This window comes from Pteropus vampyrus, unplaced genomic scaffold (genome assembly GCF_000151845.1).
Source record: "Pteropus vampyrus isolate Shadow unplaced genomic scaffold, Pvam_2.0 Scaffold940, whole genome shotgun sequence".
NCBI lineage: Eukaryota > Metazoa > Chordata > Mammalia > Chiroptera > Pteropodidae > Pteropus > Pteropus vampyrus.
In genome coordinates, this window is record NW_011889721.1 from 24,767 (window position 1) to 37,580 (window position 12,814).

The window sequence follows — 12,814 nt, forward strand, 5'->3', positions numbered from 1 at the left end:
TTAGGATTTTTGCATCTGTGTTCATGAGAGATATTGGTCTGTAGTTTTCTTTTTTTGTGTTATCTTTACCAGGTTTTGGTATCAGAGTGACATCGGCCTCATAAAATGAGTTGGGAAGTATTGCCTCCTCTTTGATTTTTTGGAAGAATTTGAGGAGAATGGGTATTAAATCTTGTTTGAATGTTTGGTAGAATTCCTGGTGAAGCCATCGGGTCCTGGACTTTTACTTTTTGGTAGGTTTTTGATGATTGTTTCAATTTCCATACTGCTGTTCGGTCTATTTAGATTTTCAAGTTCTTCTTGATTCAGTCAATATTTTTCTAAGTATTGGTCCATTTCTTTTAGGTTATTGAGTTTGGTGTTACATATTTTTCATAGTATTCTTGTATGATCCTTTGTATTTCTGTGATATCAGTTGTAATTTCCCCCTCTTTCATCCCTAATTTTGTTTATTTGTGTCCTTTCTCTTTTTCCATTAGTGAGGGGTTTGTCAGTTTTATTAACCTTTCCAATGAATCAACTCTTCGTTGCATTTATTTTTGCTATAGTTTTTGTTTATTTGTTTACAATTTGATTTATTTCTGCTCTAGTTTTGATGATTTCTTTTCTTCTGCTGACTTTAAGCTTCATTTGTTCTTTCTTTTCTAGTTTTTTAAGGTGAAGTGTTAGGTTATTTATTTGGGCACGTTTATGTTTTTGGAGGTAGGTCTATAATGATATGAACTTTCCTCTTTTGATCGCTTTTGACATGTCCCAAAACTTTTGATATGTTGTACTATCATTATCATTCGTTTCTATGTATCTCTTGATCTCTTTATTTTTCTCTGACCCAGTTATTATTCTTCAGTAGCAAGTTGTTTAATCTTCATTTTTTTGTTTCTTCCTGATTTCTTTTTGCAGTTGATATCTAGGTTCACAGCATTATGATCAGAGAATATAATTGGTAAGATTTCAACCCTCTTATATTTGTTGAGGCTATTTCTGTGTCCCAGTATGTGGTCGATTCTTGAGAATATCCCTGTGCACTAGAGAAGAATGTATAAGCAGCTGTTTTGGAATGGAAGGCTCTATAAATGTCAATTATGTCCAGATGGACCCAAGTATTATTTAAGGATGTTATTTCCCTATTGATTTTCTGTTTGGATGATCTGTCCATATCCCTACTACAATGGTGTTTTGGTCTGTTTCTCCCTTTAGTTCTGTTAGTAATTGCTCTACGTATTTTGGGGCTCCCTGATTGGCAGCATAGATATTAATAAGTGCTATATCTTCTTGGTGCATGATTCCCTTTATCATTATGAAGTGTTCCTCAGTATCTTTCTTTACCTTTTTTATTTTGAATCTATTTAATCTGATATTAATACTGCTACTCCCACTTTTCTCTGAATGCCATTTGCTTGAAATATCATTTTTCCCCCTTTCACTTTGAGTCTATATTTGTCTTTAGAGCTGAGATGTGTCTCCTGGAGGCAGCACATGCTTGGGTTTTGTTTTTTGATCCAATCTGCAACTCTGTGCCTTTTTATTGGTGAGTTCCATCCATTTACATTTAGGATGATAACTGAAATATGAGGTCAATAAAATATAGTTTTATCTTTTGCTTTCTGGTAGCTCGGTGTTTCCATTGCTTCCTTGTCCATGTGTTTCTGTTTTCTTTATTTTGGTTGGCTTTTGAGGTTTTCACCTCTGGTTCTTCCTGTTTCATGTTATATTTTTCAGTTCTGAATCTTCAGTGTGTGGTTACCTTTACAAATGTGTAAAGGATAGTTATATATATACAGTCATCTATTTTCTTCAGCCCATTCCTTATCTCCACTCACCTTTTCGAAATTGGATCTTTGAATCCTCTTCTTTTCAGTCATTGTTGTCTCAATTTGTTCCTATGTATGCTGAATGTTTATTACTATCTTGTTATAACAATTCACTTCTTATTATTTAAGCTATAAAACCCTGCTCTTAATAAGGGTTGCACTCCTTTGCTTCTATTCCCTTGATAGTCACTTTACTCCTAATTATGTATTTTTCTTGTTGTTGTTTTGTTTTAGGTGAGCTGACCCCTTTAAGTATTTCCTGTAGTACAAGCCTCGTAGTGGAGAATTCTCTCAATTTTTCTATGCCTGGAAAGGTCTTGATTTCTCCTTCATATCTAAAGGAGAGCTTAGCTGGATATATTACTTTAGGCTGGTAATTCCTTTCACTTAATAGTTTATATATTTGGTTTCATTTCTTTCTGGCTTATAATGTCTGTGCTGAGAAGTCTGATGATAATCTAATGGCTTTTCCTTTATACATCCCTGGCTGCCTTGAGAATTTTATCTTTGTCATTGATTTTTGATAACTTTAATGCAATGTGTCTTGGTGTAGGCCTTTTGGGGTTGAGATAATTGAGTGTTCTGTTGACTTCTTGAATTCCAAACTCCAGCTCATTCCTTAGATTTGGGAAATTCTTGTCACCTATTTGTCTGAAAATGCTTTCTAGTCCCTACTGCTTTTCCTCGTCTTCGGTAATGCCCATTACTCTTATGTTTCCTCTCCTGATGATATCAGCTAGTTCTTGTATTTCTGTTTCATTATTTTTCATTCTTCAGTTTCTCTCTTCTTCCTTCTGATTTATTTCTAGATTTCTGCCTTTGATATCACTGATCCTTTCCTCCATTTGGTCGAATCTATTTCCCAAGCTTGCTATTTCATTTTTCAACTCTTGCTGTGTGTTCTTCATCTCCAGAACATCTATTCTGTTCTTCTTGAGGGTTTCAATCTCCTTGCTCTGCTCATCTACTTTTTTTTTTAATTCCTGAAATTGTTGACACGATTTGTTTTGGATCTCACTGAGTTTTCTCAGAAGTACCATCCTGAAGTCTCTGTCATTTAAGTCACATATTTCTATGTCTGCAAGCTTATTTTCCGAAGATTTTTCTCTTTCTTTCTGAGATGCCTTGTCACCTTGGTTGTTCATGGTGATTAATGGACTATTTCTCTGCCTGGGCAATAATGGAAGTGTATTCTGTTGTTTTTCAAGAGAGATTTATTAAATAAAGGTCTCTCTTTAGTCTGCTGCAAAGAAGGAGCTTTTCTTTTGGTTTCCAGTAGGTGGCATCTAAGTTGCTTAGATCCCTAGTAGTTTCCAGAATATTTGCTCAGATTCTCCTGGGGCTCCCGGAGATCCGTCTCTGAAACTATGGAGTGAGGGGCCCTCCGGGTCGGGAGTAGGGGGCTGCAGCTCAGCCTTGGTTTTGCAACCGGGGACAGTAAAAATCAGCTGTTGTTTCTCTGTGGTCCCGCTTCTCTGCTTTCTGCCCTGATGACTGGGCCCTCTGGTCAGCTGCATACAAGCCCTGGCACTTCCAGGCAGGGTTGTTCAGGAAGTCGCTATGCCTTCACCATTCCCCCTCCTCCTACAGGGAGCTCCCGAAGCTGGCAGCTTCTTTATTACTCCCAGTCCACTGCCGGACACCTGGGGTTCTGACCTGTGGTAGCTTGTATGTGCAGATCCCATGCTCAGATGTGCTGGTGTGCAGTTTGGGCGTTTTTTGCTGAGTTTTAGATGGTCAGCTTATTGTGGTTTCAAGTGGAAAGTCTAGGGACATCTCTCACTTTGCCATGTTTCCGCTGAATTTTCAAAATTTTTCCTTTTCCTTTTTTATATTTAAAATAGCAACAGTGAAAAATCTTTGTAACCAATCTGTTTTGTAACTTTTTATGTACAATTTTTTTCCATTACACTTGACATTCAATTTAGCAGGTTTTTTTTCAGGTATATTGCATAGTGATTATGTATTTATATAATTTACAATGTGATCCCCTCAATAAGTTTGGTACCCACTTGGCACCATACATAGTTATTACAATATTATTGACAATAAGATGAAATCTTTAAATAACTTAAATTGTAGGTTATCTTTCTGTGAACTGATAAAATTATCATAATTTAGGCCTTCTAGAGTTTTGTCACTCATAAACTGTTACTTATGAACAAATGTCTATGTTCAGACAAGAAAACCTCTTACGTAGAGAATGTTTCTCAGCTGAAAAGCTTTTTGAGAGCTTGCTTTATGTCCTTGTTTTTAAGACTGTAGATGAAGGGGTTCAGCATGGGTGTGACCACGGTGTACATCACTGAGGCTATGGCACTTTCCCTGGAGTTTTGTATAGCAGTGGAACTAAGATACACTCCAAGGCCTGTCCCATAGAACAAGGAGACAACCAAGAGGTGAGACCCACAAGTGAAAAATGCTTTATACTTGCCCCCAGCTGATGAAATTCTCAAAATGGAGGATACTATCTTAGAGTAAGAGAAGAGGATAACAGTAAGAGGAATAACACCTATAATTACGGTTGCAAAATACATCACTGCATTATTGAGGAAGGTGTCAGAACAGGCAAGTTGGACCAGCTGATTAAGTTCACAGAAAAAGTGAGGGATCTCCAACTCTGCATGAAAAGACAGTCGTAAAACCATTAAGCTCTGTGTCAATGACTGCAGGGCAGTTATAATCCAGGATGCCATAAGCAGGAAGCCACAGAGCCGGCGGTTCATGATGACTGTATAGTGCAGGGGGTGACAGATGGCAACAAACCGGTCATAGGCCATCACGGTCAGGAGAAAGTCATCCAAATCTGCAAAAAGCATAAAAAAGTATATCTGTGTGATGCATCCTGCATAGGTAATGACTTTTCTCTGTGTCTGGATATTAAGCAGCATCTTTGGGATGGTGGTGGAGGTGAAACAGATGTCTGCAAAAGAGAGATTGGAGAGGAAGAAGTACATGGGTGTGTGGAGGTGGGAGTCAGTGATATAGGCTAAGATAATAAAAAGATTCCCAATGAATGTAACCAGATACATGGACAAAAATAGCCCAAAGAGAAGAGGTTGAAGTAATATCTCTTCTGAGAGTCCCAGGAGGATAAATTCTGAAACAAGTGTTTGGTTTTTTGATTCCATGGAGCCAATGAATCTGCTGGAGAAGAGACATAAGCAATGCAAATTTAACCACAAGCAATGTTCAAAGAAATTAATAGAAATATTCTTGTTTGTCATTTTGCACACATTTAGTTAATGAACTTCTATGTTATGTATAGATCGATAGTTCTTTAGCTGAAAAATGAGGGAATCTCTAATGCCCCACCTTATATTAGATGCTATTGTTATCGAACTCAGGTTCAGCTGCTTGCTACCCATAACCAATAACTTGGGAGACGAGAGTTTGGTAGGAAGAAATCGGGTTTATTCGAGAGCCGGCATCCTGAGAGGACAGATGACTTCTGTCACAAAAGCTGTCCTGCCCCTTCACTGCAGGCAGGGGTTATTATAGGGAGAAGGCCTGGCAAAGGATAAGGGAGAAATTCCAAAGCCTCAGGAGAGGGCTGTATCCTGAAAGGGAGTGAGTGGCCAAGGCCATCTATCTTGTCTTCTGGCCTTGGCTTGTTTCTCAGGCTGCCTGGATGGGAGGCAAGTAAAACAGAAGAATTAACAAGGAGGAAGTGGGGAGCTCCTTTAAGGGTACCAGTCAGCCTGATGAATGTTCCTTCCACAGCCTGCTCTGATGAGCAACCTGGAGCAGCTGGTCAAGCGGAGATCTAGGGAGTACCTGGCAGTCAGTCTTTGGGCACCAAAGGGTCTGGAGACTATTAGCTCCTTTTGAAGTCTGTTTCTAGAGTTCTCTAGATAAACAGTCAAGCAAACTGTTTTCCTACAAGTTAGACTTTAGTTGACAAGGTATTTTTATGTACTTAAAATATGAGAATGAGATTGTAAGGACAGAAAGGAAAAAGATTTTTTTAAATGGTTACAATCATAAGACTAGAATAAAACTGCAACAATCACAGTTACAATCCCCACTGTAATCTCCTCATTTCCATTTGTATGGAAGTTTTGTTGGTCTACCAGTAGTGGACTCATGAGACAATAATTTATAATGAAATGCTCAACACTGCAGTAAGACATTGTGTTCAGTTCCTCTAGTTGGAGAAAGAGCTTTATGATGCATTTGCTTTCTAGTTGTCTAGGCCTGCCTACATAATTTAGTTATACTTATATGCTTACTTTGAACATTCCATAAGAGATTAATATTAACACTAATCCAGTTAACTCTATAATTTCTCCTAGGACAGGTTTTATTCCAGATGGTATCCAGGAAAATAAATCAGAAAACCAAGGGAGTAGGCATACAAAGGTGGAAAGACAGGGCAGAAAAAGTGAGTTATAATACTCTTATATTAGGTAAAGCCTGTTTGAATCAGGGAAAAAAGCTACATCAAAGAAATGAAGCCTGTGTGCAGTTAGTGTGGAGTTACAATTCCCGTTACCCAATCGCTGACTAGCCACCATAGCCCTCTGTCCACAGCATTTGTCTGAGGCAATTTCCACTACAAATTCTCTGAGACTTTCTTTGTTCATTCATCAAATATTTTTGACCAATCATTTTTTGGGAAGTATCATTGAAGTTCCTTGATATAGAAGTGAAGTTAATTTTTTAAAATATACTTGTCTTTGACAAGTTCTATTACAGCATATGTGTGTGTTGGGGTGGCAATAGAATATCAATAAATCAATAAACTATCTCATGTGATCATTATTATCATTAGTAAAATAATGCAAGGTACAGATAGTATAGTATGAAGGAGAAAGGCTTCTTTCTTATGGTCACCTCTGATTAGGGCCTTTTAAGCAGATAATCTTAAAAGAATGAGGATGCAAGTCAAGCCTATATCTTTAGGAAGAGTATTTAGGGCAGAAAAATAGCCAGTTAATGACCTTGAGATAGAATTGCTGGCATCATCAGGAATAGCAAGGAAGAAGTGTGACTTGAATGGAAAAACACACAATGCAATGTACATATGATGTATTATTGAATCGTACACTTGTGAAACTTATATAATTTTATTGACCAATGTCACCCCAATAGATTTAATTTAAAAAGAAAGTAAATGTAATCAAAATATACTTCTTAGCCTTCCAGTAAATAATGCATAGATTATCAATTTAATTTAAAAGCTATGATATGATTGGAGGGGATAATAGTAGAAGAGTATGCGTGTGTATGTAAGAGAACCGCACCTTCATCTGACATAATAAAGTTGATAGATAATGTCTAAAATTGATGGATCAAGAAGTAGGCAAATAGCATATTACTTAGAAATGGGAATAACTACCAGAAGAAGCAAATAAAAGTTATAAGTTGTTGCCTCTAGGAAGATGGTCTGGGAAGTAAGGAGGATGTGAGACTTAAGAATATTATCTTATCATTATAAGGATTCTATGGTTATTTAATTGTTTTAGCTATGTGTGTGTTACTAACATAAATTTAAAAATTTATAAAAGACAAAAATATTATGTCAAATCATTTGTTAAGAAGTCAATGTATGTTTCTGTTTAAATTTATTAATGATAGATGATTGGATAAAGAAGATGTGGTACATATATACAATGGAATATTACTCAGCCATTAGAAAAGACAAAATGCTGCCATTTGCAACAACATGGATGGATCCTGAGATTATGCTAAGTGAAATAAGTCAGAAAAAGTAGAGAACCATATGACTCCACTCAGATATGGGATATAAAACTGAAAGCAACAAACGAACAAGTCAAACAGACTCATGGACACAAACAACAGTTTAGTGGTTACCAGAGAAAAGGTTGAAGGGGGTGTGGGGGAAGTAAATAAGGGCAAAGGGGGTTAAATATATGGTAATGGAAAGAAATTTAACTTTGGGCTGTGCACACACAATGCAGTATACATATGATGTATTATTGAATTGTACACTTGAAAACTATTTTTATTAACCAATGTCATCCCAATACATTCAATTTAAAAAATAAAAATAAAAAATAAAATAAATTCATTAAATGTTCCTGGTCCTAGCACTCAGAATAAGAATCAATGACAAGTGTATATCATCAATAAACAATTTCAATTCCTTGCCAACTATTCCATTCTTGTGGGTTCGTGTATTTCTTGTTTACCTTCTGACTCAGATATTGATAAATAGGAATTATGTGTTGAGTAATTTAATTTATGTATATATGTCACATAATAAAAAATAAAAAAATAATTAATTGAAGAAAAAAAAAACCTGGATCAAGGTTGTAGGTAAGATCAGAGAAAGAAAGAGAGGTTAGAACATTTTGCTTTTATTGAAAGCTACTAACACATGGAATCCTGTATTTGAGTTGCTGCTCTTACATGTATATGTATATGTATATTATATTACATTGTAATACATCATATCATAGAAAATCATATCTTATGTTATATTTATATAGTTGTATATATTATGTATAATGTATATAAAAATATGTGTCATCAGTCCATAAACTATACTCTCTATTGTTCAATTTTTCATTTCGCCTAAATTATGCATTTTGTTTTGGAATACAATTTCAGTTCAGTATATATGCTCAACCTCTGTCCCCTTTACTGATAACTCCTCCTATGTCTTTTGTATACACACATCCAATGCAATGATAGTAGTATCGTGCACTCTTGCAAATAAGGCATAAGGATCGGCCTTTATAAGACATACTCTAATATGAGTGAATCATCTTTCTTCTCCCTTGAAAATTAAATTTTATAATTCAGATATTCCTATGAAGGTAGTCATAGAGAAGAGATAAAAGATTGCATAGAATTGAGAGAGGGAGAAATGAGGAATCAATGGAAACATTACAGTTTCTATGTATAGCCCCCATAATGCCCAGAAAAAAAAATAGTAATATCCAACCTTTATGACATAAAAGACTTATATTCTCACACCATCAAGATTTATTTATAAATACACAGCAAGAAAAAATGAAAATACATGTAGAAAATTAAAGATTTGAACACAAGGTTTCTAATTATTTTCTTTCAGTCTTATAATGAATGATAAGAAATATTTTCATATATTAAAGTCTTTTAAAAACATTATTAATGAAAAGCTAGTAAATTCTATGAAATGTTTAAGGAAGAATCGATATTGATGCTCTACAATCTGCCAGAAAATAGAAATAGAAGTAACACTTTTTAACTCATTGAGCATTAGCCCAATAGCAAACCAGACAAAGACATTAAAAGAAAGGAAGACTAAAAAAACAATATCTCACATGAGCACATATGCAAAAATCTTCAGGAAAATGTTAGAAATCAAATTCAATATGCCTCACAACATGGACCCATAGAAATCTCACTGAGGTAGAAGGTCTCTGAATTTCTGGCAGATTTATTTCCCACCCTCTGGATTACAAATATCTTATCAATAAGCAGCTATGATTGCAGCATCTACAGTTGAAGTCATCAACTAGTTAAGCCTATGATAATCCACTCATTCTCCAAAATCTATCTGGTTTCTGCACAGGCCAAACAAGTGAGTTGGGTGGGGCCATGATGGGGATCACCACCTCTGCATCTTTAAATTCTTGATGATGATACTAATCTCTTCAATCCCTCTAGGAATGTGGTAGTGTTCTTGAATTACTATTTTCCTAGGTAGAGGCAGTTCTAGTGACTTCTACTTGGCCTTTCCCACCATAAAAACCCCAACTCCACAGGTCAGGAAACCAGTGTGGAGATTCTGCCAGCTGCTTAGCAAACTTATCCCAATTATGCATTCTGGAACTGGCACAATACCACAAGATGGGTCTGGGGATCCACTGGGATCACTGTGAGATGAAACTGAGCTAAAACTCCATTGACCACCTAACCTCCATCAGCCTCTACTCTGACTGGAGGGCCATCGTAACATTTTGGGTCTCTTAGAATTAGTGTCAGTTCAAAGCCAGTCTCCAGTAATCCCTGAAAGTTCTGATTATTTCCTTTTTCCCAATGCAGTTACCTTGGTAAAAGACTGAAGGTATATCCCATTGGGGAAAGCTAGGAAAAAGATTAACAGGATAAATATTTGGCAGTATACCACGGTCCTTCTTCAAGAGGAACTGCTCCCATTCATTCAAGAAGTTTGGGGTCTGTTAACTGGTTATAGAAATTGATTGAGGGGCTGTGACTCTGTTTTTGATTCAAATTACACTTTTGTTTCCTTGACCTAGAACTTTTTTGCTCATGGAGATCAAATAAGAATTGAGTAGGCTTTCTATTTATTTTACTTCTACAAACATCATGATAGCTAGCCAACACTATACATGTGAACAAGTCAGACTATTCCAATGGTAGCTTTGACTCCATTATTCATTACAGTAACCACTCCCATTTTGTCTTTGGTGGTGGAACACCATCACTTGGCCCCTACTGCCACCCCAGGATCCAAACACTTTCATTGTATTTAGGTTTCCTAATTCAGTGGCTGAAATTTCCCCTGTAAGGTTTACAGAAAAGAACAATCACAGATATTGGGACTCCTCTCAAAAATTTATTTATCGCAGTCATGGCAAAAGGCGTATCTTCTATACTCTTTTCATGTGGGTAAGTAGGTCTTAAATGACAAGTCCATGCTAACATTCCGATCTCCCTAAGCCTTCAGATTCCTTCTTCTACATTAAACCAGGCAGATATGGCATTTCCAACTCATTCGCCATCGGTCACTGGTCCATGTTTCAATCAATCAAACAAACTATTAGATATCTAAGTTCCTAAGCTTCAGAATCTCTGTTTAGTGAGCTCATATCAATGAATTCAGCCTGAGCCAACTTCATGTTCCTGCCACCATTATCTCACACTCTTAATATATTCATTTCCACACATGTTCCCTGGATTTCTGTCTGTATAAATTAGATAACTCAAGTAGTTCTTTTGTAGCACAGCACACCTCATACATGACACTTTTTACCTTACCTTTAGGGGCCTGCTAGTGCTTGCATCTACTTATAAATCTAGAAACAAAGAAGGACAATGGGGTTCCTGAGTAAACTCAGCATTGTCTTGCACGGCAACTACTTCAGGGAAGGCCATTACTTTCCTAAAGGAAACTAACTATCCTCAGGCAAAATAGGATTAATCCTCTCACATTGAGATGGAGAGGAAATAACATTCTGGATGTGGAGGTCACTACCACTGGGGGTGAGGAGACGGCTTCCAATAACAAAGAAGACAGTAGAATTACAGGCTTAATGTCACTAGATTCCTCAAGACCTTCACACATGATTCCATTGTAACATTCAGGATCCCATTCCTTCCCATTTGATACTCTCACTTTAACTATAGACACCCTCTATGGTTAGGCATTCAACTTGCATTATAATTCAGCCAGTCACAGGATGAGAGGTATTCAGCAATCTCAGCTTTGCAGATACATATGTGTCTCCTTCGGGGCACATATACAGGTTTTTAAAGCATTCGTGTGGCACCTAATATGAGAATCCAAATATCTGAGCTAATTCTTTTCTATTCCCACTCTTTCCAGTGACATTAGGAGCAATCACTCAATCTCATTTTAGTCATTAGTTTGCCAAAAATGTTTGAAAGTATCATATATGCAATCACCTAGATCTTCTCTTCTTGTAATTCACTGATTAAGAGTATCCAATGGTGACATTTTGTGAATCTCTGTTATCAGTTTATGCTGTGGATTATCAGTGCTCTCTTTACTGTTGAAAATAGGGCCATTCACATCCTTAAATCTAATCATGTTTGAGAGCTAATTTCAGAAACTCCTTAACAAATTTTTAAAACTTGCACTAGTATAAATAATGAAATGAATAGGTAGATAGATAGGTGATAAGATAGATAGATAGATAGATAGATAGATAGATAGATAGATAGATAGATAGATAGATAGATAGACAGACAGACAGACAGACAGATAGGTAGAGTGAGAAAAGACAAATCTCCCATGCAAAAGAATTCCAATCATTTATATAGATATTCCATTCTCATAGATGTTCAGAATAACTTACCATTAGCGAAGTGTGGGCAACACATAGTAACTTCCTTACCAAAAGTAAAGTATGAAAAGGAGAGAAAAACAATAACTTTATAGTGGAAAAACCTGACAAACAGTATCTCGGTCATATGGTCAAGGTTAGCATGAAGTCATTGATAACAGTATACATCCTTGATATGAAGTGATAAAAATGGCAACCTCTGTGATCTCCTCCCTAAAAAAATAATTTGTAACTCCAGCCAATTCATGATAAAACCACCAGACAAATTTTAATCGAAGAAAACTTTTCAAAATATTTGACCAGTGATCCTCAAAACTATCAAGTTCTTCAAAACGATAAAAGCCAAAGAAACTTTTATAACCAAGAGAAGCCCAAGAGAAATGATGACCAAGTGTAATGCATTCTGAATAACAGATATTAACAATAGGGGAAGGTGGTACAGGTTTATAGGAACTGACTGTAATTTTTTATAACTTTCTTATAAATATAAAACTGTTCAAAAATAGTTTATTAAAAATAAAATTATTAGTGAATTGCAAAAGCCTTCTAAACAGTGATCTCTGAGCCTGACTCCAGACTTCATTGCATGACTCTTCTAAGTCTCACATTCTTTATCCACTAAATCTGGATGATATCAATTACATAGTTACTGAAGAATTAAACAAAATAAGCAATATAAAATGCCTATCTATGTCTAATGAAATTTTGGATAACTGTTTCAAATCCTCATAGATTCATCTACCACCTTCCATTTCTCCTTCCACTCTTCTATTTTCAGCCCTCATTGTCTCTTTATGGCTTTTATAGCAGCAATGTCTTCCTCGCATTAACCCAGAAGACATCCTATAGGGAAAGTCTGATCATAGACATCACCTGATATAAATTCTACACTGACTCATCACTGTTTTCAGAATTGTGTGCCAATTCTGTAGCTAGAATGTAAGATTCTCTGTTATTTGGCACCTCGTTCTGGGCCAGGCCCAAATTTCATTTTTCATC

General features: G+C 36.2%; 1 protein-coding gene across 1 annotated transcript; it reads right to left on the reverse strand.

The window, feature by feature from the left end:
- Positions 1–4,021: 4,021 nt before the first annotated feature.
- Positions 4,022–4,963, reverse strand: LOC105309910 (olfactory receptor 7A17-like). The gene has a single exon (XM_011386114.2). It carries the CDS (start codon positions 4,940–4,942, stop codon positions 4,022–4,024), a length of 921 nt encoding a protein of 306 aa, XP_011384416.1. The 5' UTR covers positions 4,943–4,963.
- Positions 4,964–12,814: the final 7,851 nt, after the last annotated feature.

Bases quoted from the DNA above. Each gene is read 5' to 3' on its own strand.
- LOC105309910 (XM_011386114.2), bottom strand. From the start codon at position 4,942: ATGGAATCAAAAAACCAAACACTTGTTTCAGAATTTATCCTCCTGGGA.